The following is a 26,576-nucleotide window of genomic DNA, read 5'->3' as shown; positions in this document are numbered from 1 at the left end:
AGCTAGTCGTTCAGTGTGTCCCCTAGCTATGTGTCCCCAGCATTAAACGACCAGGTTTTGAACTGGTTCTTTAACATGAACTGTTCAAAAGAACCGATTCGCTAAAATGAGTCGGACTGAGCATCCTTATCAGGTGGGAGGTGATGATTTACTCCTCGCCTATTGGCTGGAATTGAGGCTTTGGTTTGTAAGAAGGTTTGGATAGGTCAGCTGGTTTATGCCTTTGCAGAATGTGTGTAGTATGTTAGAAACTTCCAGACAGGTGTGTGTGTGTGTGTGTGTGTGTGTGTGTGTGTGTGTGTGTGTGTGTGTGTGTGTGTGTGTGTGTGTGTGTGTGTGTGTGTGTGTGTGTGTGTGTGTGTGATAAATGACAAATGTTTCCAAGAAGTTGAGGACACTTACAGTATGACAAAGATAGCTTGTTTATTAGTGATGTTGACTTTCTTAAGGGGTTTCTTAACTGTACAAACATCTATAACACTATAAAATCTACAAAATCTACAAACACTATAAAATCTACTACAAAATCTGATTTGGCAGGAACCTCAAAAATTGGCATTCACTGCTATTTTAATGCATTAGAATTAAAATAATACAAATTTGAAAATAGTAAAAATGTTATAGTGTTAATCTATTTTAAATATCTATCTTAATATTTTGTAAAAAGTCTAATTTGAAATGTAAAAGTGGGCCACTATCAATATTGAATAAAAGTAATCTTTGCTTTCTTTTTTTTATGTGTCTAAATATTTAATTTGAATATAACTGTAAAGTATTATTTTATATTTTGTGCACTTAGTCTACAGTAAAATCACAAACACTTTGGCTCCACCTATAGGCAGACATAAAGCATTGCAGGCTCTCACAGCTCAGAAATGATATTACAAGTACAGAAAATATGATTTACATAATTACCTTAATTGCTTAACCTAGTGCACTCATACATTAGTCCATTTAGATCCCTATCAACATCTTAAAATCTATTTTAGTGACTTGTCTATTGCATTGATTCCACTTAAGGGCTGGTGTACCTTGTCCCCGATCAGCCTAAAACTTCTCTAATGGAAAAATAAAAGCTTTTCTCATTAATTTATGAATTCAGAGTTGCCCATAAGGCACAGGGAGATTGCCTACGTTCTCTGATATTTCATATGCATGTATTATAGTTCTGCGATTGGGAGGAAGCATGCAAATGTCAGCGAAATTTAACAAATTACCCCCTCCCCAGTCGACCCTCCACACACACACATGGTCATACATGCCTCCCAGGCAAATGTGTTCTGATTTGAATCATGCACCTCCTCCTCATCACCACACGGTTCTCTAAAAACAGACCCGGAGCAGTTCACAAGCTGAGCTCCAGCATTACCACAAGGTTACCTGCTGCTCATACAAATAGGACACATGACAAGCTGTTTTAACATGTATGCTTTAAAACTTACTAGTGTTGATTGTTAAGTTACTGTAACAAGTAAATTCTATGGAGCACCGTTGTTCAAGTATTAACATTAAGTTAGGGCTTGATATGTATTGCAATGCACTGAAAAAATGTTCTTTTTTTTAGAACATTTTAAAAATAATTACAAAGATGGTATTAAATTTGAAATTTTGTACTAAAAACTCAAAAATAGTTTTTTTTTTTAAAGATTTGTTTGTGTAGAGCCGTAATACTCATTTCACTAACTTCCCTACTGTCTTATATAATAAATATATATATATATATATATATATATATATATATATATATATATATATATATATATATATATATAGAGAGAGAGAGAGAGAGAGAGAGAGAGAGAGAGAGAGAGAGAGATCAGGCATAACATTATGACCACTGAGAGGTGAAGTGAATAACTCTGATTATCTCTCCATCACCACACCTGTTAGTGGGTGAGATATATTAGGCAGCAAGTGAACATTTTGTACTAAAAGCTGATGTGTTAGAAGCAGGAAAAATGGCCAAGCGTAAGATTAGAGTGAGTCTGACAAGGGCCAAATTGTGATGGCTAGACGACTGGGTCAGAGCATCTCCAGAACTGCAGCTCTTGTGGGGTGTTCCCGGTCTGCAGTGGGCAGTCTCTATCAAAAGTGCTCCAAGGAAGGAACAGTGGAGAACCGGCCACAGGGTCATGGGCGGCCGAGGCTCACTGATGCACGTGGGGAGCGAAGGCTGGTCCGTGTGGTCCGATCAAACAGACAAGCTACTGGAGCTCAAATTACTCAAGAAGTTAATGCTGGTTCTGATAGAAAGGTGTCAGAATACACAGAGCATCTCAGTTTGTTGCGTAAGGCGCTGCATAGCTCCAGATCAGTCAGGATGCCCATGCTGACCCCTGTCCACCACCGAAAGCACCAACAGTGGCACGTGAGCATCAGAACTGGACCCATAGGGCAATGAAAGAAAGTGGCCTGGTCTGATGAATGAATCATGCTTTCTTTTACATCACATGGAATGCTGGGTGCATCGCTTGGGGAACACGTGGCACCAGGATGCACTATGGTGTAATCCTGGAAAAACCTAGCAGATGCCTAAATGTCTTATCGCTCTGAGAAAACAAAGGAAATTAGCATCTGAACTCATTCATACAGTTAGCATCTCTGTCCGAGACGACATCACACTGAGTGAACCATCTACTAATGGCACTAATTTACATGCCTTTCCTTTCACATGAAAACTTCCCCCAAACTCCTGCTGCCCCTCATATTGAGATCACCTGAAATGCACCAGAAATCTCTTTGTTACAATGTCAATCCTCACAATACAGTATTATATGTGTTTGATGTCATTTGAAATCTCTCAGTGCGACTGGTACAAATATCTCAACTTCACAGAAGTAAACTAGAACATCATAAATGTTTTAAGAGTTTAAAAATACCTTGCCCTGGTGTATGGTGGGTGTGGCTTTCAGCCATTTGGCCTCTTCTTCTCAAGTCTATAGGCCTTGATTAATGCAAATTCCTATTGTGAACTGGTGTTTCCATTTGAAAGAGTTTCAAATGGTCCTGGGTATGCATCTGGTTCTGGATATTTAAGGAAATGTTGCAAAGAGGGCTAGGTCAGCCCGTAATGCTGGAAGTTTTAACCCATGCAGCATTATGTAACCTTGATAAGTCAGGTATACATTTCATTCTTTACTTCAGAGTATTCGATGGATTACCTTTGAAATGACTGTAATTTGCATTATACATTTACCTGACTGTTAATAAATTGTTACACTTTGATTGATTTTGACTTGGTCTGGAATTATTTAGGTTACGAACGGACATACTTTCAACAAAAGGGTTAAATGGAATAATTAAATGCGTACGTAAACTTATTAAATATAAATGACCAAATAACCAATTGCCATTCTAACCTAAATTCTAAACTATGATTAAATGGAGTCAGATTAAGAAGAATTGGAATAAAATCCCTTTTCCCCGCTGAAAAGACAGAACGCGCATCGACCTTCACCCGCCGATCGTTAGCCTCCATTGGGACGATTTGGTCAGGCTTACAATAGGAAGAATGCAAGCCGAAAGTGGCAGTGTGATGCTTTGGGCAATGTTCTACTGGGAAACCTTGTTGGTCCCTGCTTGGGAAACATCCATGTGGATGCTACTTTGACACGTACCACCTACCTAAGCATTGTTCCAGACCATGTACACCCTTTCATGGAAACGGTATGTGGCTCTTTCATCAGAATAATGCGTTCTGCCACAACGCACAAATACTTCAGGAATGGTTTGAGGAGCACAACGAGTTTGAGGTGTTGACTTGGCCTCCAAATTCTCCGATCTCAATCCAATCGAGGATCTGTGGGATGTGCTGAACAAACAAGTCCGATCCATGGAGGCCCCACCTCACAACTTACAGGACTTAAAGGATCTGCTGCTAACATATTGGTTTCTGGATACCACAGCATATTCACGGGTCAAGTGGAGTCCTATAAACACATATAAACAAACATATATTATATAAACACAAACTTTTACCTTAAATGCGATTAATCGACTTGACAGAACTACTACACTGTAAAAAAAAATGTTTTTTGTTGGTTTAACTTAAAAAGTAAGTAACCTGGCTGCCTCAAAATTTTGAGTTTATTGAAATTAAAAATTTGAGTTGATACAATGAAGGAAATTTGTTTAATAAATAGAAACTCAAAATATTATTTTATCTGAACAACATAAAAAATGTGATAAATCATGAAAATAGCACTATTTGGCATGTCTCACTGCATAATCAGAAATAAAATACACACAATTACCCAAGATGCTTACAAAATCTTTTAATAATATTTTAATAAAGGTTGTCAAATCTCAAAAAAATGTCATTGCATTAACTCAAATTTTTAATTAACTAAAAATTTTAAGGCAACCAGGTAACTTTTTTTCTAAATAATTTTTTACAGTGTAGTAAATTAAAGTCGTTTTTGAATAGTTGTTGAATCTAAGATGAAAGACATGAAATGAAATATTTGAGAAGATGAAAGATTTGAAAGACAAAGAGCGCATTGCGCAGTGATATTTTCAGTATAGAGCTTGTAACACAACAATGGATCGTTTTAATGACTACATGTTAAAACGGCTTGCCATACTCAGTGTGGTCCACCCCGAGAACGTGTTGCGTTTTTTGTTCTCGTAGAAACACATTGTAGATTGAGCTCTGTATTGTGAATGAAAGACCCTCCCTTGTTGCTGCGACGCCTGTTTCTTCCACACCGTCATCTCCAGCCAGCGATCTGCTTCAATGAGAGCCCCGTCGATTCTGCTTTTGAAGGCAACTAGAATTTCTGGAGGCAAGATCTGATGCTGGTGGTTCGTCTGTCTGTGCTCAAAGAAATCGGACGAGTAGCGTTTTCCAGGGAAAGCTGTAACACAATAGGGGCACTGGAGTTATGAAGGCTCGACGGATGACTGGCGCTGTCCGTTCAGCACCAGCTCGCGCTCAATGACAGCATAAATAACCTGTCTGACACCCTCAAACCCGAGCCGGGGGTCAGGATATTGGGTTATTTCAAGGAAAACGCGTTCGCATCTGTCCTTAGAAGTCATTCAAGTGCATGAAGGGGTTTTGGATTTCCATTGTTAATCTGACGGTGGCATGGACACTTTGAGGCGCACCTGGCACGATCCTAAACACATTTGAATTTTCGGAACATGGGTCCCAGCGGTGTGATGACAGTCCGTGGGCTGGAGATATGACTAGAGAGGGACGCGATGGGACAAGGGGACGACAAGGATCGCATCGTGATCAACGTCGGAGGTATCAAGCACCAGACCTACCGCAGCACCCTGCGCACCCTGCCCGGCACTCGGCTTTCCTGGCTGGCGGAGCCCGACGCGCCCAACAACTTCGATTATGATGCGAACATCGGAGAGTTTTTCTTCGACCGTCACCCGGGCGTTTTCGCCCACATCCTTAACTATTACCGCACGGGCAAGCTGCATTGCCCGGCGGACGTGTGCGGACCCTTGTATGAGGAGGAGCTGGCGTTTTGGGGGATCGATGAGACGGACGTGGAACCGTGCTGTTGGATGACCTACCGGCAGCATCGAGAGGCGGAGGAGGCTTTGGATAGCTTCGCCGGTGGTGCTCTCGACCTCGGCCATGAAGACCCGGAGCCTGAGGGGGTCGCTGAGGCAGCCGAGGGGGATGAGGGTGTTGAGATGACCCGGAGACTGGCGCAAGGCGACTCGCCCGATAACAGGTCCGGGCGCTGGAGCAGGTGGCAGAAGAAGACGTGGGCGCTCTTTGAGGACCCGTACTCCTCAAAATACGCACGGGTGAGTTCATTGAGAAACGCTAATATCTGCTGTCTGAAAAATCTGGTCTCCCAGTGAGAAAAGTGTCCACTTTAAAACCAGCCTACAGACCAGCAAACCAGTTTGAGCTCAATCCAAGTTTGCAGACCAGCTGAGGGTCAAACGATCCTAAAGAGGCCATCAGCAGGTCTTGAGTTTGATTGATCATTTGAGAAATCAGTGATAGATACAGCCATGTCAACAGGGTCATTCCACAAAATCGGTCTTTTCCATTTAAAACGTGGATTTTTGTAATAAATTAACTATATGCAAAGTCAATATCTGTAAGATTTTAAACATCCTGTCAAAGAAAACACCCCGTTAATAACACCTATTTATTAATAATAATACTTTTTAATAATTTTAACATGTTTGGTATAATAATGCCTGCTGACAAGAGTATGAAATAAAGTGTATATATATATATATATATATATATATATATATATATATATATATATATATATATATATATATATAAATTGCTCAGCACTACTTTATATATATATATATATATATATATATATATATATATATATATATATATATATATATATATATATATATATATATATATATATATATATATATATAAATTAGTGCTGAGCAAACGATTAGTCGCAACCAAAATAAAAGTTTGTGTTTTCATAATATTTAGTATTGTGTAGTATTATATTTAGTTTAATAGTAATGTGTCTAATTATTCCGTAATTATAAATACACACATGCATGTATATATATTTAAGAAATATTTGTATGTATAGGCCTATAATATATATATATATATATATATATATATATATATATATATATATATATATATATATATATATATATATATATATATATATATATATTGTTTTTTACTTGTTATTAATTTTTTTGGTTGTTATTTCCCCCCCCCCCCTTGTTGCACTTTGAGATTCTTCGGAATGAAAAGTGCATTATAAATAAAATCTATTATATATATATATATATATATATATATATATATATATATATATATATATATATATATATATATATATATATATATATATATATAATTCTTATATATATATATATATATATATATATATATATATAATTCTTAAATATATATATATATGGGTGCTCTGAGATGCACGTGTGTATATATTTATGTATATATATATATATATATATATATATATATATATATATATATATTTATATATATATATATATATATATATACACACACGTGCATCTCAGAGCACCCATGTATATATTTAAGAATTAAAAAAATAAATAATTATATATATATTATATAATAATTATACATAATACACATATATTATGTAAACACAAACTTTTATTTTATTTCTAAAAAATATATATGCACACACTTGTATAGTTTATTTATTGTAAATAGGCCAAAAACAAAAACACATCCTCATAAAGAAATAAATCAATGAATTAATGAATTACATAAATGGAAAAAAAATGTGCTGGATTATATTATGGAAGTTATTGTTTGCTCTTATATTCTTGAGTTTCTTTTTTTGTGAAATGGCCCACTTGCAGAATTGTGGTGCGATACAGAGACTCTGGGTGACCACATCTCTGAGCACCATCTCTGGGTGACCTTGAAATAATACCCACCATCTCTTTTGAGAGAGAAAAGCAGCCGTGAGACGGGACCATAAATGATGTCATGCATTACCATATCGTTTCTGGTATAACATAACACCATTTGCTTGTGATTCTTTACCAGAGTGCAGCTTAGTTCGGTCCCTCTGCCCGATGAAGGCTATCGAGCGCCTGTGATCTGCTGGTTGGAAATAAAGACTGCTCACATCCTTGCTTGTCTATACAGATCATGTTTTGTTCAAGAGCAAGCTGCCGCTAACGGCAGCCCGACTGTTTTGATGTGTGACAAGCAGCCACCTCACCCATAGAGACAAATGTAAGCACAGACACAACCCCAAGGCACGCACACACTAAGTATTTAAGGGCACTTGTGCTGTAAAAGACAAGATTTTATGGACGTTTCGGTAGCTCATTTCAAATGTCAGCTCTTTGCCCTCAACACTGTCCCATCACCGCTCTCAGCAGGACTATAAGCTCTTAATCGGAGATGAGAGCCATCCCAGCGTTTCCTCGAGTTTTGGCAGCCAGGTTAATATGGGTCAGCTTTACTGACTCTAACCCACCGCTCTGGCACTGATGGAGCAGAGGATGGACGTCCTCCAAGATCTAACTGGGCAGATTGTAGAAAGAACATAGACATGGGATAGTTTCGGCTAGGTTTTGAATGCCGACGACGCTTTTAAACAAGTAAAAGTGAGGTTTTCTAGAAGGAAATGTATTATTCATTTGACTCTGGGCTGCTCTGCCAGGAGCCAGGCTGTCCGACAGTGTCTGCCGAAGCGGAGAGCTGCTGGAGTTGTGGAAAGGTGCCTCGGCTCCTGGCAGCGCCACAGAGAAACATGAACCAGGCTGCCTGATAGCAAATCAAGCAGTAATAGGTTGATGTAGAGCGCTTATGGAGATAGACTTCAGCCAGGATTTATCATTTAACCCAGGGGTCCTCAGACCCCAGTCCTAAATTAGCCATATTAGGCATTGATTTGCTGGTTTAGGTGTGTTTGATAGGGGTTGGAGCTAAACTCTGAGTTTGGGGACCCCTGATTTAAAGCTACACTGTGTGATATTTTCCCCCATCTAGCGGTGTAAAGGTATATGACAATCCAGTGAATATTAGTTTCTGTTCCTCTCAATTCCGATTTCGTTTTAACTCCTACGGTGGCTGATTTAGATTTCCAGTTCGACCTCATCCATGAGTGCCATCGAGTGTTAAAATGCGAAAGGCGAAGCTTGAATTTACGGGTATGTCCCTCTTTGGCTAATGTACTTTCAAGATGGAGGAGCAACATGGCGACCTGCAGTAAAACCCTCACCCGTATGTATTTTCAATGGCATATAATAAACTTACGAGAATACTTTATTACTTGAAAGAAGTAAATATACATTAATAAGCACATATATTTTTGAAAGAACTAAGTGTTTTTAGCTAAGAATAAACTAAAAAAGTTACACAGTCTAGCGTTAACTGGTCAAAAGTTAATAATTAAATGTTTCTGAAAGAAATCTCTTATGCTCACCAAGGTTGCATTTATTTGAATAAAAATAATAATATTGTAAAATATTATTACTAATTAAAAGAACTGTTTCCTATTTTAATGTTTTAAAATGTAATTTATTCTTGTGATAAAAAAAAAAAAAAAACTTTTCATCATTACTCCAGTCTTCAGTGCCACATGATCCATAAGAAAATGTACTAATATGCAGATTTGGGGCTTAATTTTATCATTTATTTTGGTGCCCGGTTATTAATAATTTTTTTTTCAAGAGTTTTTGCTACTTAATTTGTTTGTGGAAAATGTGATTTTTTTCAGAATTCTTTGATGAATATAAAGTTAAAGAAAAACTGCATTTATTTGAACTCAAACCGTTTTGTAACATTACACATGCCTTTACTGTCACTTTTAATTTTATGCATCCATGCCGAAAAAAGTATTCTTTAAAAACAAAACAAAAACAACAACAAACAAACAAAAAAATTCCCACCAATATTATGTATCTGTTGACTTGTGTACTTAAATTATCCCAAATGTTTCCAAAAACATTTTGATTTTTTTTTTTTCTAGAAATCCTGTTTTTTGGTCTGGAAACTCACCATTGACAGCTCAATCCAAGGGGCGGGATAAACGGTTATCTTTCAAACTCCCTCTGCACGCGATAGGATAGCGCTACACCAACCAGATGTATCAGATGTATGGGCCGCATCAAATTTTCCAAAAAGTACAACTGATCCAATCTTCTCAATCTTTATTATTAACAGTTCTTCAACATAAATTTTTCTTCTGAACATGAGCATGGCTTCTCTTGCTTACTCGTGTTTTTTTTAAATATATATTGCCAATATATTTTTGAGATTTTTGGATCTGGTTATCCTTCGTCCTTCGCACCTATCTATTACCAACAGGTGTGTGATGGTAATTGTGTACTAATAAATATGGCCAATAGAAATTAAATCATTATGTAATAATAAATGCTTTTATTTTTATTTAAAATAATAGACTATTTCAAAGCAAGGCCATAACCAGGTCAAACAGATCAGTAAACGAAATTCTAGATCTAATTCTAGTTGGGAAATAATACATTTGGGACCATTTGCAAACAATATTTGCATTAATTGTCGTCAAATATATTATTTGTCCCGAGGTCACAAGTGGCCCGCGGGCCGGGAGTTTGAGACCCCTGCGCTAGATTGTGCTATTTTCATGATTTATCTCATTTTTTATGTGGTTCGGATACAATAATATTTTGAGTTTCTATTTTCTTCATTGTATTAACTACATTTTTTATTTCATTAAACTCAAAATTTTAAGGCAACCAGGTAACTTACTTCTTTAAGTTAAACAAACAAAAAATTTTTACAGTGCAAAGTAGCATTATAACACTCAAATATATCTAATATGATAAAACAGCACTGTGTTAGGTTACCACACATACACATACACTGTAAAAAAAAAATAGTCGGTTTAACTTAAAAAAGTAAGTAACCTGGTTGCCTTAAATTTTTAAGTTGATACAATGAAGGAAATTGGTTTAATAAATAGAAACTCAAAATTAATTGTATCAGAACCACATAAAAAATGTGATAAATCATATAAATAGCATAAATAAATAGCATCATTTGGCATGTTTCACTGCATCATCACAAATTAAACACAATTACCCAATATGCTTACAAAATCTTTCAATGATATTTGAATAAAGATTGTCGATTCTCAAAAATGTTCATTGTATTAACCCAAATTTTTAATTTCAATGAACTCAAAATTTTAAGGCAACCAAGTAACTTATTTTTAAAATATTTATTTTACAGTGTACACATACACACGAGCGGAAGAATCAGAAGTGTCGTCTGCGGCATAATAAAATCACTGCAAAATCAAGGCATTATCAAACTATGCTCATATTGTGGAATTAAGCAGCAAATCAGCGTATTATTATTATTATTATGATGATGATTGAAGAAATGTGAAGACTGGAATAATAATGCTTTACCATCACAGGAATACATGACATTTTAAAACATATTCCAATAGAAAAGTTATTTAAAATTGAAATACTATTTCACAGTTTTAATGTATTTTTCAATGACATAAATCCAGCCTTGAGCAAAAGAAACTTCTTTCAAAAACTGCCTTTGACCTGCACAGTTTAGAGATAATCTGCAAGTCTGAGTAATCACCGATGCATGATGGGAAAGCTGGGTTCCGCATCAAAAATGCATTTCTGTCAACGGTGCTGGAGTATTTTTACCACGTTTTCTAAATGCATCACCTCTCCGCTTCTGAAGTGGAGGCGGCGGGAGAACATACAGCGGATGAATGAAGTGGGATGTTGAAGTCATGGCTAGACTGCATGTGCAGAGGTGCTTCGGTCAACCGTGCAAACGGCATCGCATGTGTCGTTTCCTCACTAGATTCTCTGAGTCCGGGTCAAGTCAATTCAATTGTAATGAGTTATTTTTAGGTCGTCTCCACCAGGAGGAATATCTTAATCACATTAGTACTTGACAACTCGGTTACTTGCTGTGATCACAGTTGACAGCGTTCTTTGCCTTTGGATAAACTAAAAGCACAGAAGCCTGGGAGGGAGGGGTACGTGTTGTAGATAAGAAAAAGGCATTGATTTTAATAAAAAAAAGAACAAAACCTCAAGCAATCTTGCCTTTGACTATAGAATTGATGATGATGATGATGATGTTAGCAGGCGCCATTGAAATGCTTCATGAACTCTGCTTGCTTGGCATATACAGTGAATAAGTTTGTTCATTTTGTCCTTTTCTTTTGCTTTTTTAACATGTTTTCTGTTTGAGCTAACTGTTGTAAACCCGTTATTGAAGCTCTCTTAAAACGATGATGCCACAGAACCGTCCCTCAGTGTGGGATCAGGTGAAAGGTTCTGTCTTAGTTGCATGTTTTTTGAAATATAACAGGAAACAGGATCATTTTGAGTGAGGTGCCTTGTTGTTTTCGGATGTTTCCTACCTTGTATGCATTGCTAACAGATGCCACTCTGCGGTTGATATTAATGTGTCGTGTTTTTAACACAATGAGGTCTACTATTAAGCCTTAACCATATTTATTATTATTATTATTATTATGAATACATTTTCTGTATAACTTGTTTTGACTTAATTTTACTTAAGCTCCTCAGTCACATTAATGTAATACATTTCTTAAAATAATATAATTGCATATTTTAATAAATATAAAACATTTATGGATTACTTTGTAAAGTATTTATACAATATCTTAGTATTTGTTACACTATATATTCATTCATTTATTGATTCATTGACCGATCGATTGATTGATGTAAAATGAGACATCAGGGTGGTTGCATAAACTGCCAAGACTGGTCTTACGTTAGTCATCGTATATTTTTTCTTTAAGACTGTTCATAACTTTTTAAAAACTGTTACATAAAATGTAGATTGATCTAATAAAGACTTGCGTTTGACTAACTGCTAGTTGGTCATACTAGTACTTAAAGGGTTAGTTCACCCAAAAATGACATTTCTTTCATTAACGACTCACCCTAATGTCGTTTCACACTCGTAAGACTTCCGTTCATCTTCAGACACAGTTTAAGAAATTTTAGATTTAGTCCGAGGGGAATGTAATTGTATGCCCACTTGATGTCCACGTCCAGAAGGGAATAAAAACATCATCAAAGTAGTCCATATGTGACATCAGTTGGTTAGTTAGACTCTTTTAAAGCGTTGACAATACATTTTGGTCCAAAAATAACAAAATATATGACTTTATTCAGCATTGTCTCCTCTTCTGTGTTCTTCAAATAAAGATCCAAACGGACATGAATCATGATTCGGATCGCGTGTCAAACATTGGCGATACGAATCACGAATCAATCCGCTGATTCACGACCGTTTGAATCTTTATTTGAGGTTTGAAAACAAACGCGGAAGAGGAGACAATGCTGAATAAAGTCATATATTTTGTTATTTTTGGACCAGAATGTATTGTCGACGCTTCAAAAGAGTCTAACCAACCAACTGATGTCACATATGGACTACTTTGATGATGTTTTTATTCCCTTCTGGACGTGGACATCAAGTGGGCATACACTTACATTCAAAGGACAGAAAGCCTTCGGACTACATCTAAAATATCTTAAACTGTGTTCCGAAGATGAACAGAGGTCTTACGGGTGTGGAACGACATTGGAGTGAGTCATTAATGAAAGAAATGTCATTTTTGGGTGAACTAACCCTTTAAGTCTTTCCTCGCCATTACGTGAATTTCTGGCTTTCCGTGTTTTCACTGTTATATGGTAGGGAGCGCTATTACGCATCTTCTGAAAGAGCACTGAATCTCACGATCAAAACACATGCGAAGAAGAAGAAGAAACAAGCGATAGTATATGTGAGCAGATGCATTTGTAAAATAACGTGATCATCAACATATAAATTTAAACTGCCTAGGACTGTGCAAGATTTAGGGGTGTTGATGGACTTGATCTACTCCATCTGTGTTTTGATCATAGTTTTGAATCAGATCCAGATGAAGCTTTTGACAAAAACAAATATTTTCAAGAAATGTACAAACATTCAAGTTTTGATAAAAAGGAAGCATTCATTTTTTTGTTGTTTTTGTTTAAAAGCAGGCTGTCTGTTATTTCTTTTGATATATTGCACATTCAGATATTCATACACAAAATATTCTGGGGGCCATGAAACCTTTGTGAAAATTATCAAAAATGCTGGCCCTGGCTGGCAACTTTTTTCAAAAACGCGGGCAGGGAAAGAGTTAAAGACACGCTGCGTCTGAAATCGAAATTTTCCCCATATAGTATGCGAAAAACAGTATGCCAAAAGAGTAGTGTGTCTGAATACATATTGGAAAAACAGTAGACAAAATGTCTCTGGATGACCTACTACTTCTGCTGAGATTGTACACTTGTACACCAATGTACACTTTCCTATCCCATGAGGCCACGGGAGAGGATTTATGAATGACTGTGAAGTGAAGCAATGACAACATGGCGGATGTAGTACGTCTAAATTTCATTCATGCAACCCATTTTCATACCATTTAGAACATACTTTTTTTTTAACAGTGCCGAAGCAAATTCAAATTCAAATATAATTTGTACTCAGACAGTACATGATTTTAGGGCTTAAAATAATGGCCATGTTTATGCAACTAGAACCCGGGACTCTTTTGTGAAAGGGAATACTATATAAGTGGCAATTGAATGAAGTACTTTGCTGTAAATATGAGTGAACAGGAAGTGAACAGACTAGGCTTATTGGTTCAGACTCTGTCTGCATTCAGGTCTTATCCAGACTCATCCTCACAGTAATTATCAGGCCGCGCATCACTCATTAGTCTGTGTGGTTGTGGTGTGTGAGTGCGTTTAATGAGAACTTCTCATATCTCAGCTGTATTAGCATCACGGCAACACATTGGTTGATACACAAACACACATGCACTTGCAGAATGAATCAGCGCCGGGCCGCCCACTGACTAATTCAGTTACCGGCACTTTAAGTGAGTTTCAGCATTCCCAGTTCTGCAGCTTGCACGTTTTTTCAAAGGCTGAAAAATGAAAATGGGCTTTTAAACTCATACTAAATGACTGAAAAATGACGAGGCTTTAGAACGGCCATCAATATGTCTGCAGTCAACGTCCCTATGGGCGCGATAAAGCACTAGATTCACTGGATGATACAGTGCCGGAAAGTTGCTCAAGACTCTGAAGCTCTATTATTGTTCATTAGGAGACATGCTAACCAATGGCTGGATAGCATGGCAGGATTCGCCCCTGCTGGTAGATGCCATAACTACACCATTTGGACATAAAACATTTTTTTTCCATCGACAGGCATTCAAAATAAGCTGTGAATTCTAATTAATTATGTCTGAAAACACTTTTCTCAGCAACAAGGATTTGCTCAAACCCCGTTTAAGAATAAGCCTGTGCTGCCATCTAGTGGTTATACTATGCATTACATTTGATTTTCTTTCTTTCTTTCAACCAAGTAGCATCTATTTTAAGTTAAATATGCTGCATTAATAAAAAAAAAATAGAAAAGAGTGCTTTTTTATATAGACATTATAGATAAAAGTAAAAGAAAAGCATGTGACTTGCACACATTCAGTGATATTATAGTAGATGTTTTACCAGCGTTTGTACATTTATGTACATATTATGGAGAGAAGAAACATAAAATGGACTGTCACTTCATCAGTGTGTGATGAGAGGGCAGAGGGGGAGAAACGGATCATGTTGTGTCCCCCGAGATCAAGAGGATCAAGCTGTTCTTGTGTTTATCTTGATCAATGGGAGAGTGAGGATAAAACGTTCTCATGGATCCAACTTTTGCTCTCTGGGATTTGCAAGGTCGTGAGAATGTGCTTTCGCCCTCGGTTTGAAAAGAGCAAAAGTGATTCAGCAATTAAATAAGAGCTTTTTAGCGTGTTTGTGGTGACGTATGTCGCATTTGTTTATATTATATGAATTGCAAGAAATGAAAAGGCCACTGGGTTTTGTGAGGGAGAGAGAAAAGAGGGAGAAAAAAGCAGTGGTGATTATGTAATCCATGTTTTACCTTGATGAATTATTAACTGTTTTTTTACCGCCCCAGCCTGTTCACTGACCGTGTGATACATATTGCATACACAACTGCAAAGAACCACAGTTCCAGGTGCGATGGCACGCATCTATAAGATGATAACCGTTCACTTTGTTTGCATTGTTTGCAGGGATAGGTGTGTAAAATGGGATTGATAACCATATTGTAGCACGGTATAGCATAATTTGTACTCTACGATTTGGTTGGTATTTTCCGAGCATTGTTAGCATATCAATACATCTGACTTTGAATGCATTTAGAACATAATTACTCTGGAGCTGCAGGAAATATTGTTTATGAAATGGAAAAATTTATCTATTTCACACTTTTAAGAGCCTTCAAAAAAAGAAATGTTACAACATCAACAATACGAATTTATAATATGATATATTTGCAATTTACGCTTTTTTTTCTATCTGAATACATGGATTAGTTTTAACAGGCATCAGTGGCGAAAGATGCTTTTTGCTCCAGTTCTTCCATTTGAAATATGACCTTTAGAAAAGGCGTTTGAGTTATGGAAATGGACCGTTTCCATAACTCAACAGCCTTTTCACTGGTCAAACTCAGATCATATGTGCTCCTAGGCTTCCTCAGACAAAACGCTTCTCCTCCTCACAAACACAGGAAACGAAGCACATCTAGGGAATAGTGTCTGTTAGACTAAGCACTGGCTGACCCAGTTATAAACCGCCTGTGGAAGGATTTATGTGATAGAATGAACCAGAGAACTGAAAGGTGTTGCCAGCCGTCAAAGCCAGAGGCAGATCGGAGCAGAGAAGGTGTATTAAAACTTTTTTTTAAAACCATTGTTGTTTGATACTAGCTTGCATTTATACTGTAGCATGAACGATGCAATGAATTTTGAAAAAGTAACTCAGATATTTTAATGTACATGCGTTACTTTACTTAAAAAGTAATCTGATTATGTAACTCAAGTTACATTTAATGCGTTAGCCCCAAAACTGCTCATAACAGTGTTACTAATGAATGGAGCAGAAACAACTCAACATTTTCTCTTTTGTAATGTCTCTCAGCCATCTCTCTTTCAACAATCTTTCTTTAAATCCTTGCTCACTCTCTCTGATCACTGCTGATTGGCTACAAGTTTGTTGTGACGCACTCTGTCATTTCCACTTTTAACAGCGTTTCTTAGAAATAACTTACTGTACCTTGAAAGGGTAGCCTAGAAATCTAGACGCACCCTAACGGCAGCAAATTTAATTTGCCCGCAAGTGTCGTCTAGGAACTCTCAATACCCTTCTGAGCTGTATTCCTCACAATCTGGACGGCCCAATCACATCGTGTATAGAGTCGGCGGGCGGGGCCATAATGACGACGGCCGAGTTGCGTTTGCGAGCTTCTAGTTAACACAGAAACTGGCGAACGGCGGCGGTCTTTCGAATCAGCTTTGACCGCGACTCTGGAAGATTTGGAGTTAAGCTTTTCTCTGAGAAAAGAACAAAGAGCGGCACTGAAGTCATTCTTTAAAAGGGAAGATGTGTTCGTAGTTTAGCCGACCGGATACGGTGAATGTTTAATCAGTCAGCGAGCTCCGCTTCACCTTCGTTGCTCTGGTTGGTGTAGCGCTATCCTATCGCGTGCAGAGGGAGTTTGATAGACAACCGTTTATCGCGCCCCTCGGATTGAGCCCTGTCTATGGTGAGTTTCCAGACCAAACATCTTGATGTGGGTCTGGCTTGTCAGGCTAGGTTTATTAGGCTACTGCCACTAGATCAAACATCTTGATGTGGGTCTGGCTTGTCAGGCTTTTGAAAGGGGGCAACAGAAACTAGAAAAGCAACCAATCAGACCAGACCATGAGATGTTCTTCAGAAGATAATAGTAGTAGCAGAGGTGGAGAGTAGTGAAGTATCTTTACTTTCTACTCAAGTACATTTTTAAGTATACTTTATCAGTGTTTTTCTTTGGAAAACTTATACAGTATTGTTCAAAATAATAGCAGTACAATGTGACTAACCAGAATAATCAAGGTTTTTAGTATATTTTTTATTGCTACGTGGCAAACAAGTTACCAGTAGGTTCAGTAGATTCTCAGAAAACAAATGAGACCCAGCATTCATGATATGCACGCTCTTAAGGCTGTGCAATTGGGCAATTAGTTGAAAGGGGTGTGTTCAAAAAAATAGCAGTGTCTACCTTTGACTGTACAAACTCAAAACTATTTTGTACAAACATTTTTTTTCTGGGATTTAGCAATCCTGTGAATCACTAAACTAATATTTAGTTGTATGACCACAGTTTTTAAAAACTGCTTGACATCTGTGTGGCATGGAGTCAACCAACTTGTGGCACCTCTCAGCTGTTATTCCACTCCATGATTCTTTAACAACATTCCACAATTCATTCACATTTCTTGGTTTTGCTTCAGAAACAGCATTTTTGATATCACCCCACAAGTTCTCAATTGGATTAAGGTCTGGAGATTGGGCTGGCCACTCCATAACATTAATTTTGTTGGTTTGGAACCAAGACTTTGCCCGTTTACTAGTGTGTTTTGGGTCATTGTCTTGTTGAAACAACCGTTTCAAGGGCATGTCCTCTTCAGCATAGGGCAACATGACCTCTTCAAGTATTTTAACATATGCAAACTGATCCATGATCCCTGGTATGCGATAAATAGGCCCAACACCATAGTAGGAGAAACATGCCCATATCATGATGCTTGCACCTCCATGCTTCACTGTCTTCACTGTGTACTGTGGCTTGAATTCAGAGTTTGGGGGTCGTCTCACAAACTGCCTGTGGCCCTTGGACCCAAAAAGAACAATTTTACTCTCATCAGTCCACAAAATGTTCCTCCATTTCTCTTTAGGCCAGTTGATGTGTTCTCTGGCAAATTGTAACCTCTTCTGCACATGCCTTTTTTTTAACAGAGGGACTTTGCGGGGGATTCTTGAAAATAGATTAGCTTCACACAGACGTCTTCTAACTGTCACAGTACTTACAGGTAACTCCAGACTGTCTTTGATCATCCTGGAGGTGATCATTGGCTGAGCCTTTGCCATTCTGGTTATTCTTCTATCCATTTTGATGGTTGTCTTCCGTTTTCTTCCACGTCTCTCTGGTTTTGCTCTCCATTTTAAGGCATTGGAGATCATTTTAGCTGAACAGCCTATCATTTTTTGCACCTCTTTATAGGTTTTCCCCTCTCTAATCAACTTTTTAATCAAAGTACGCTGTTCTTCTGAACAATGTCTTGAACGACCCATTTTCATCAGCTTTCAAATGCATGTTCAACAAGTGTTGGCTTCATCCTTAAATAGGGGCCACCTGATTCACACCTGTTTCTTCACAAAATTGATGACCTCAGTGATTGAATGCCACACTGCTATTTTTTTTAACACACCCCTTTCAACTAATTCAACTAATTGCCCAATTGCACAGCCTTAAGAGCGTGCATATCATGAATGCTGGGTCTCATTTGTTTTCTGAGAATCTACTGAACCTACTGGTAACTTGTTTGCCACGTAGCAATAAAAAAATATACGAAAAACCTTGATTATTCTGGTTAGTCACATTGTACTGCTATTATTTTGAACAAGACTGTAAGTGTATACACACTACTGTCCATGTCCAGAAAGGGAATAAAAACATCATCAGAGTAGTCCATATGTGACATCAGTGGGTTAATCTTCTCTTCCGATTTGGTTTCCAATCCTCAAATAAAGATTCAAACGGTCATGAATCAGCGGATTGATTCATGATTCGGATCGTGTGTCAAAGTGCCAAACTGCTGAAATCACGTGACACTGGCAATCCGAATCATGAATCAATCTGTTGATTCACAACCGTTTGAATCTTTATTTGAGGATTGAAAACCAAACCAAAGAAAAGACAATGCTGGATAAAGTCGTAGTTGGTAACTTGTTTGCCACATAGCACTAAAAAAATATACGAAAAACCTTGATTATTCTGGTTAGTCACATTGTACTGCTATTATTTTGAACAATACTGTACTTTACTACATTCCAAAGCATACTATATAATGTCATACTTTTTACTGCACTTCATCTCATCAATAAAAGTTGTCAGAATATATGTCATACTTTTTACTGTACTACATCTCATAAATAAAAGTTGTCAGAATATATAATGTCATACTTTTTACTGCACTTCATCTCATAAATAAAAGTTGTCAGAATATATAATGTCATACTTTTTACTGCACTGCATCTCATAAATAAAAGTTGTCAGTATATATGTCATACTTTTTACTGTACTACATCTCATAAATAAAAGTTGTGATAATATATAATGTCATACTTTTTACTGCACCACATTTCATAAATAAAAGTTGTTGTTTTCTTACCTTTAAAGGTGGGGTAAATGTTATTTCAAAACCGTTTTAGAAAAAGGACTCTGGCCGAGTGGAATAACAAACTTGTAGCCAATCAGCAGGTAAGGGGCATGTGATGGTGAGAAGAGAGCTCGCTCTGTGCACGCAAGTCATTATTCAAAACACACGAGAACTAGCCTAACATATGCTGCTTTTGCTTGACTATGCTCATGTGTCATGTTCGCTTGTTAGTCCATTTGCGATCGTATTGTGGCTCACTTCAGCGATGATAAAGACCTGTTCATTTCCACACCGTATGGAGCATCTAAATCTCCTCGCTCCTCACTTCAAGCATCCGCTCACAAAATGTGTCTGACAAGTAAGATACTATACTCCTAATATATGTTTGTTTCCTCTTTTCATGATCTATATAACCCTTATCCAGTCATAATTGTAATATATCGATAGCTGGACTGTCGGCTCGTGTTCTATCGAGTTGTTCATGAGAACGGTTTGTGTTTTTGTCATGGAAGGGGTGACTTTTATCATTGAATATTCGACCTGGATTAGTTACGCAGAGATTCTGCCATAGTCGTTGCCTGGGTTACGTATGTGTGGGGCGGAGCTATTAAAATAGGGGCGAGACCCTTTTGGGGGTAGGGGCATGTTTGTTTTGGTGATTTGAAATATCAACAACGGTTACCAGATAGCACTTACCCCACCTTTAATACTTATTACATAAAAAATGTAGTTCTTTTTTACTTGTAAAACTTTCTCAAGTAAACTTTGAATTACTTTTACTTGAGTAAAAGTGTTGATGCAAAGTCCTTAACTTTACTTGTACTATAGTGGCTGAAAAAGATGGGTTCTTCTTACTCGTCAAAAAGTCAGTCAAAATCCGTAAACCAGTGGGAGTTTAATAATCAAACACAAAAAATACAAAAATGTACAAATCCTATTGTTTCCTGTATCCTATGACACTTGTCAAACCTTATCTTGTATTACCTTAAACGTTTAAACACAAGATTTATCCATAATTGACAAGATCGACGAGACGGTAAGAAAACTGTTTCTCCCTTCTTTCTTCCTAAACTCAATCTTCTGCGCACGCGAAGTGGGCGTAAACCATTAAAGAAACAGAACAAAATTATACATTATAAACATAGGAAATAATATTGAAATATATAAACCACAGGAAATATCAGAATTGCTTCTCAAAGAACGTTACATAATACTTTCAGTTATTAATGGCAAAAAATCTGCAATAATAATATAAACTTTATTGCTATGTTAAATTGGCTCTTACATACCAGCCCCTAATTGTCTTTGTGTTCAACAAAACAATTACCAATCTATTTACTAAAGAGCCAAGTAAATTAAAGATGCAAAAATATTCTTCACTAAATTGGAGTAAAAATGTTCCAATAAGACCTGAATTAACGCATCGGACTCATACCAGATACTACATACAGGATTATGTGTACGTGATTATAAATCTGCCTCTAAAAGTAAACAAAGCTTAGTAACAGGCCGTAAAAGAGTGCTCGTGTTGGTTTTCACTTGGGCTTGCCGCACAAGACCCTTGTTGTCTGTGAATGTTTGTAGCACACGTCCCATAACCCAAGAGTTTCGTGGTGCAGAATTGTCTGCAACCAATACAATGTCCCCAGGCTTGAGATTTTTCTTTAGGCTTTGCCACTTTTGTCTTTCTTGCAGGTCTGGTAAGTACTCTTTGATCCAGCGCTTCCAGAATAGGTCAGCCATATACTGAACTTGGCGCCACCTACGTCTGGAATACAGGTCCTTTTCGTCAAATACCCCAGGAGGCATGGACGGCTTTACTTTGAGCAGCAGCAAATGATTTGGAGTGAGGGCCTCTAAGTCATTTGGGTCATTGGAGACCTTAGTGATGGGACGACTATTGATTATTGCCTCCACCTCACATAAGAGCGTTTGAAGACTTTCTTCATCGAGAGACTGCTGTTTTACAGTGGAGTTCAGAATTTTTCTGACAGTCCGTATTTGTCGTTCCCAAACTCCTCCATGGTGGGATGCAGTTGGGGGGTTGAAAATCCACTGTACACCTTTTGCAAGCAATGTGGTTTGAATCCTGTCATTATTCAAACTTTGTATGGCTGTTCGCAACTCCCTTTCTGCCCCAATGAAATTTGTTCCATTGTCAGACCTGATTGTTTGAACCTGACCCCTTCTAGAAATAAATCTTCTTAGTGCATGAATGCACGAGTCCGTATCCAAAGAGCTAGCAATCTCAACGTGAACAGCTCTTAAGGTCAGGCAAGTAAAGATTACCCCATATCTTTTAATCAATGTCCTTCCTCTTTTGATTTCAAATGGGCCAAAATAATCAATGCCCACATTTGTGAATGGGGGTTCATCTGGCAAAAGTCTGTCACGGGGAAGATCAGCCATGTATTGTGTGCTTGTAATGCCGTGCTGACGTTTACAAACTGTGCATTGAGACAGAATTTTTCTGATGGCTGTTTGCGATTTTGGAATCCAATATTTTTCTCGCAACTTTGACAACATGTGATTACGGCCGCTATGACCTACATCTACATGAATTGATCTTAAAATCAGATGTGCAACATGATGGTCCTTTGCTAAGATAGCAGGATGCTTCGACTCCTCAGGCATAGCTGATCTGCTTAGTCTGCCACCTACTCTTAGGATTTTATCTTGCAAAACTGGTGACAACCTGTAAAGAGGGCTACTGCGTTTCACATTTTTACCTTGCTGGAGGGTTTTTATTTCCCCGGGAAACATGATTGTTTGGCTGTAGCAAATGATCTCTTTCTCAGCTTTTTCAACATCACTTACAGTCAATGTAACACCTGACAGTGAAGCTTTGAAGGTTTCCATTTCCATTTCAAGATCAGAATTCACTCTTAGACTGTGGGACAGCTCTTTTCTTTTTTCTACCAGTGCCTTCAGAATGGTTTTTAATTTAAGGAACCATGCAATGGCTCTTCTTAACCTGTACCACTCTGAGTAGTGTGAAAAGAACTGAGAAGTATAGTCATAATTATCTGCACACACTGCATTGACAGAGACTTCCTTAACTTCCAGATCATTGCCAGTTATCTTAAGAGTGTGATTTGGCATTTTTGGCCATTCCGATTCTGGCTTAGTCAGAAAGGATGGACCAGTGAGCCATGAATTTGATTTAAGGAAAGCATCTACAGTGAGTCCTCTTGAGGCAATGTCGGCTGGGTTGTCAGAAGATTTCACATACCTCCATTGCGACACCTTTGAGAGCTCCCTGATGGCAGTTACCCTGTTGGCCACAAAAGTACGGAACCGTGTGCTTTCATTGTTGAGATACTTCAGGACTGAAGTACTATCTGTCCAAAATACAGACTCCTGAAGAATCAAGTCCAATTCAGATATCAGCATATTGTCCATTCTAGAAGCCATTGTAGCTGCTGTGAGCTCAAGACGTGGCACAGTAACTGACTTTACTGGAGCAACCCTTGCTTTACCCATTACAAAGGCACAATGTTGATCACCTCTGCAGTTCTCCATGAGCAAGTAAGACACCGTGCCATAACCCAGTTCACTGGCGTCTGCAAAATGGTGCAGCTGTGCTGAGGTGATTTCTCCAAAGTCAAGTGGCTTCATGCATCTCTCAACCTGAAAGTCATTTAAGTTCTGAAGACTAGCCAACCACAGGTTCCACTGATGTCTGAGCGGTTCTGGAATACTGTCATCCCATTCATGTTTTGTTCTACAAAGCTCTTGCAGTATTTGTTTTGCAGGAAGAATGACTGGAGAAAGTATTCCAAGGGGATCATAAATTGAGCTGACCATGGACAAGATTCCTCTCCTTGTAAGAGGCTTTTCCTGTAGAGTTACTTTGAACTGCAAAGTGTCTGTCTCTACACACCACTGAACCCCTAGGGCTCTTTCCAATGGTAACTTTTCTTTCTCCAGATCCAAGTCTTTCACTGTCTTTGCTTTGCTGTCTTCACTTATGGATGCAAGAACAGTCCGACTGTTGGACATCCACTTGGTCAAGTTAAATCCTCCTGATGCACACACCTCCCTTAATTCATGCAATAGAGCAATACCCTGTTGTTCCGTAGCCACAGACGTCAAACAGTCGTCCACATAGAAATTTCTAAGGACTGTCTGAGTTACCTCTGATCTGTGATGTGCACTATTGTCTTTTGCACACCTTTGCAGAGCGTAGATTGCACAACTTGGGGAGGATGTAGCACCAAATAAGTGCACAGTCATTCTGTATTCCTCCATTTCCTGCGCAGTGTCTCCTTTTGGCCACCAAAGGAATCTTAACAGGTCTTTGTCTTTATCAGGAACTCTGACCTGATGAAACATTCCTTCTACATCTGCTGCGAGGGCAATCGGCTCATGTCTGAACCTTGTCAGCACACCAATGAGAGAACTATTTAAGTTGGGTCCTTGTAACAGTTGAGAGTTAAGTGATTTTCCTTGGTAGGTTGCTGCGCAGTCAAACACCACTCGAAGTTTGTGTTTCTGCGGGTGATACACCCCGTGGTGTGGAATGTACCAGATTCTGCCAGAGTTTCCTTCAGTTTCACATGCAGGGATTTTCTCAGCATGACCTTTGACTAACATGTCATCCATGAAACTACAGTAGTCATTGTGGAAAGCTGAACTTCTTTTGAATTTCCTTTTCAGAAATTGAGCGCGCAGAGATGCAACAACATAGTTGTTTGGAAACACTACATCATTTTTTCTCAAAGGAAGGCCAATGCAGTAATGTCCATCAACAAGCTCTACTGACTGTGATACAGACTCCATAAACTGTCTATCCTCTATAGACATTTCCAAATTTTCAGCTTGCTTACATTCAGGAAAATCATAACTCATTTGCTGTTGAATTAGGTTCTCCAAGCTTACCACTGAAATCCTGTTTGCCATCACCTGTGGCCATCCTGTGCTTCTGTCAGTTTGGATGTTCTCTCTTTCCAAAGGTCCATTTACAATCCAGCCCAGGATGGTCTTGACAGCATAAGGCCCATTTCCTCTGCTGTTGATAACTTTCCATGGCTCAAGAATCTTGGGTACATTTGTTCCTATTAGTAAGCCAATACCTGAATTGATCTGAGGAAGATGCACCTCTTCAAGGTACTTCCATTTCTTAACATCCTTCTGTTGCGGAATGTTTTCTCTTTTAACTGGAATCTCTTTTTGTGAGAACACCTGAGGGAGACCCACAAAACTGTTTTCATTCAGTCCACTTACTTCCAGTTCGGTGAAAACGTGTGTACTAACAGACCTTTCCTGTCCCATAGTACGCAGCAGGATGTTTGTTTTCCTACCAGTTAGCTTTAACTCCTTCATTAGTTGTTCTGTGCAAAATGTTGCAGAACTTCCTGGGTCCAAGAAGGCGTAGGTCGTAACCTCATGATTGCTTTTTTGGGATTTAACTCTGACTGGTACAATGGCCAAAGAGCACACAAACCCACCAGCCCCCGTACAGCCACAAGTTTCGCTGGTTGTGGTACATGATTCAGTGACAGTTGTGGAACTGTCTCCATTTTGTGATCCTGGAAGCGCTGGCTTTTCCGGAAGATGAAGAATGGTTGGATGCTTTAGTGAGCATTTTTGACAAACAAGTCTTTGCACACAACCTTTACTCATGTGACCTGGTAATAAGCAACCATAGCACAAGCCCTTAGCTTTCAGAAAGTCCAGCTTTTCCTTGTGTGGCTTGTGCTTCAAAGCGTTGCAAACGTCCAATCCATGCTCTTTATTACAGTATAAGCAGTGAGTTCCATGCCTTGCCTTTGCTCCTTCTTTTACCATTATTCTTTGTTTATTGAGCTCTGGAACAGGTGTCACACTTGTGGCAAATGTTGTTTTCCTTTCTTTCACTTGTAAGTTACTTGATTTGTTTGGTTTAAATCTGAGATTGTCCTTACCCATTTTGTTATCCTGGATATTGCCAAACAGTGGATGTGAAACAATTCTTGCCTGTTTGTCTACAAAACTAACCAAGTCGGAAAATCTTGCTCTCAAGCCAGTCCTTTCCTGAAGCTCACAGGCAACTACTCTCCACTTTTCTCTCAGTTTAAAAGGAAGCTTGGTAACAATAGCACGCATGTTGCTTGGACTGTCCATCTCCTCAACATATTCCACACTGTCAACAGTATTGCGACAACCAGTAAGGAAAAGAGCAAAATCTGTTAAGGCTTTGTTATCCTCAGGCTTTAAATCTGGCCAGTTCAGTGCTTTTTCTGTATAGGCAGTGGCAATTGTGTACTCATTGCCAAAATGTTGGTAGAGTAGTCTCTTAGCCTCATTGTAGCCCTTTTCAGAAAGCATTTGTTGACAGCTGCGTACCAGCACCTTTGGTTGCCCTGTGGTGAACTGCTCTAAGAAGTACAATCTGTCTCTGTTATTTGTGGTCTTATTCTCTACTCCATGCTCAAATGCTCGAATGAAGAATGTGAATTCTAGCGGGTCTCCACTAAATACTGGAATGTCCATTGGAGGGAGAGTAGATAAAGACTGCTGTTTTATGAAAATCTCAGCAATGTCATTTTGACGTTGCATGATGTTGAACAAGCTCCCTGTTTCAACATGTGAAGGAATGCTCACATCTGTTCTTGGTGGCTGTGATTTAGCAAAATCCTGTTGCACATCGCTGACTCTTGGTACGTCATCAGTATCAGGTGCTAACTCACGGAAAAATGTTTTTGGCCTTACTGCTTTGTCAGATGTAGCTTTAAGATTCTCTTTAGTTGTGGCTGCTCTTGCTGCACTACCAGATGCATCAGA

At 38.3% G+C, this 26,576-nt stretch overlaps 1 protein-coding gene across 3 annotated transcripts in view; it reads left to right on the top strand.

Annotated features, from left to right (window-relative positions):
• The first annotated feature begins 4,542 nt into the window (after positions 1–4,542).
• Positions 4,543–26,576, top strand: part of kcnc1b (potassium voltage-gated channel, Shaw-related subfamily, member 1b) — a 36,643-nt gene continuing 14,609 nt past the window's right edge. Inside the window, exon 1 of one of the 3 annotated variants that reach the window (XM_067437028.1) lies at positions 4,543–5,772. In XM_067437028.1, the coding sequence (XP_067293129.1) occupies positions 5,206–5,772 (567 nt within the window). In that variant the 5' untranslated portion in view covers positions 4,543–5,205. The remainder of the gene's footprint in view (positions 5,773–26,576) is intronic. The other 2 variants (XM_067437027.1, XM_067437026.1) reach the window with 2 other exon arrangements.

Source organism: Pseudorasbora parva, chromosome 25, assembly GCF_024679245.1.
Source record: "Pseudorasbora parva isolate DD20220531a chromosome 25, ASM2467924v1, whole genome shotgun sequence".
NCBI lineage: Eukaryota > Metazoa > Chordata > Actinopteri > Cypriniformes > Gobionidae > Pseudorasbora > Pseudorasbora parva.
Note: the sequence above shows the minus strand (reverse complement) of the source record. Positions and strands in the feature narration are given on the sequence as shown.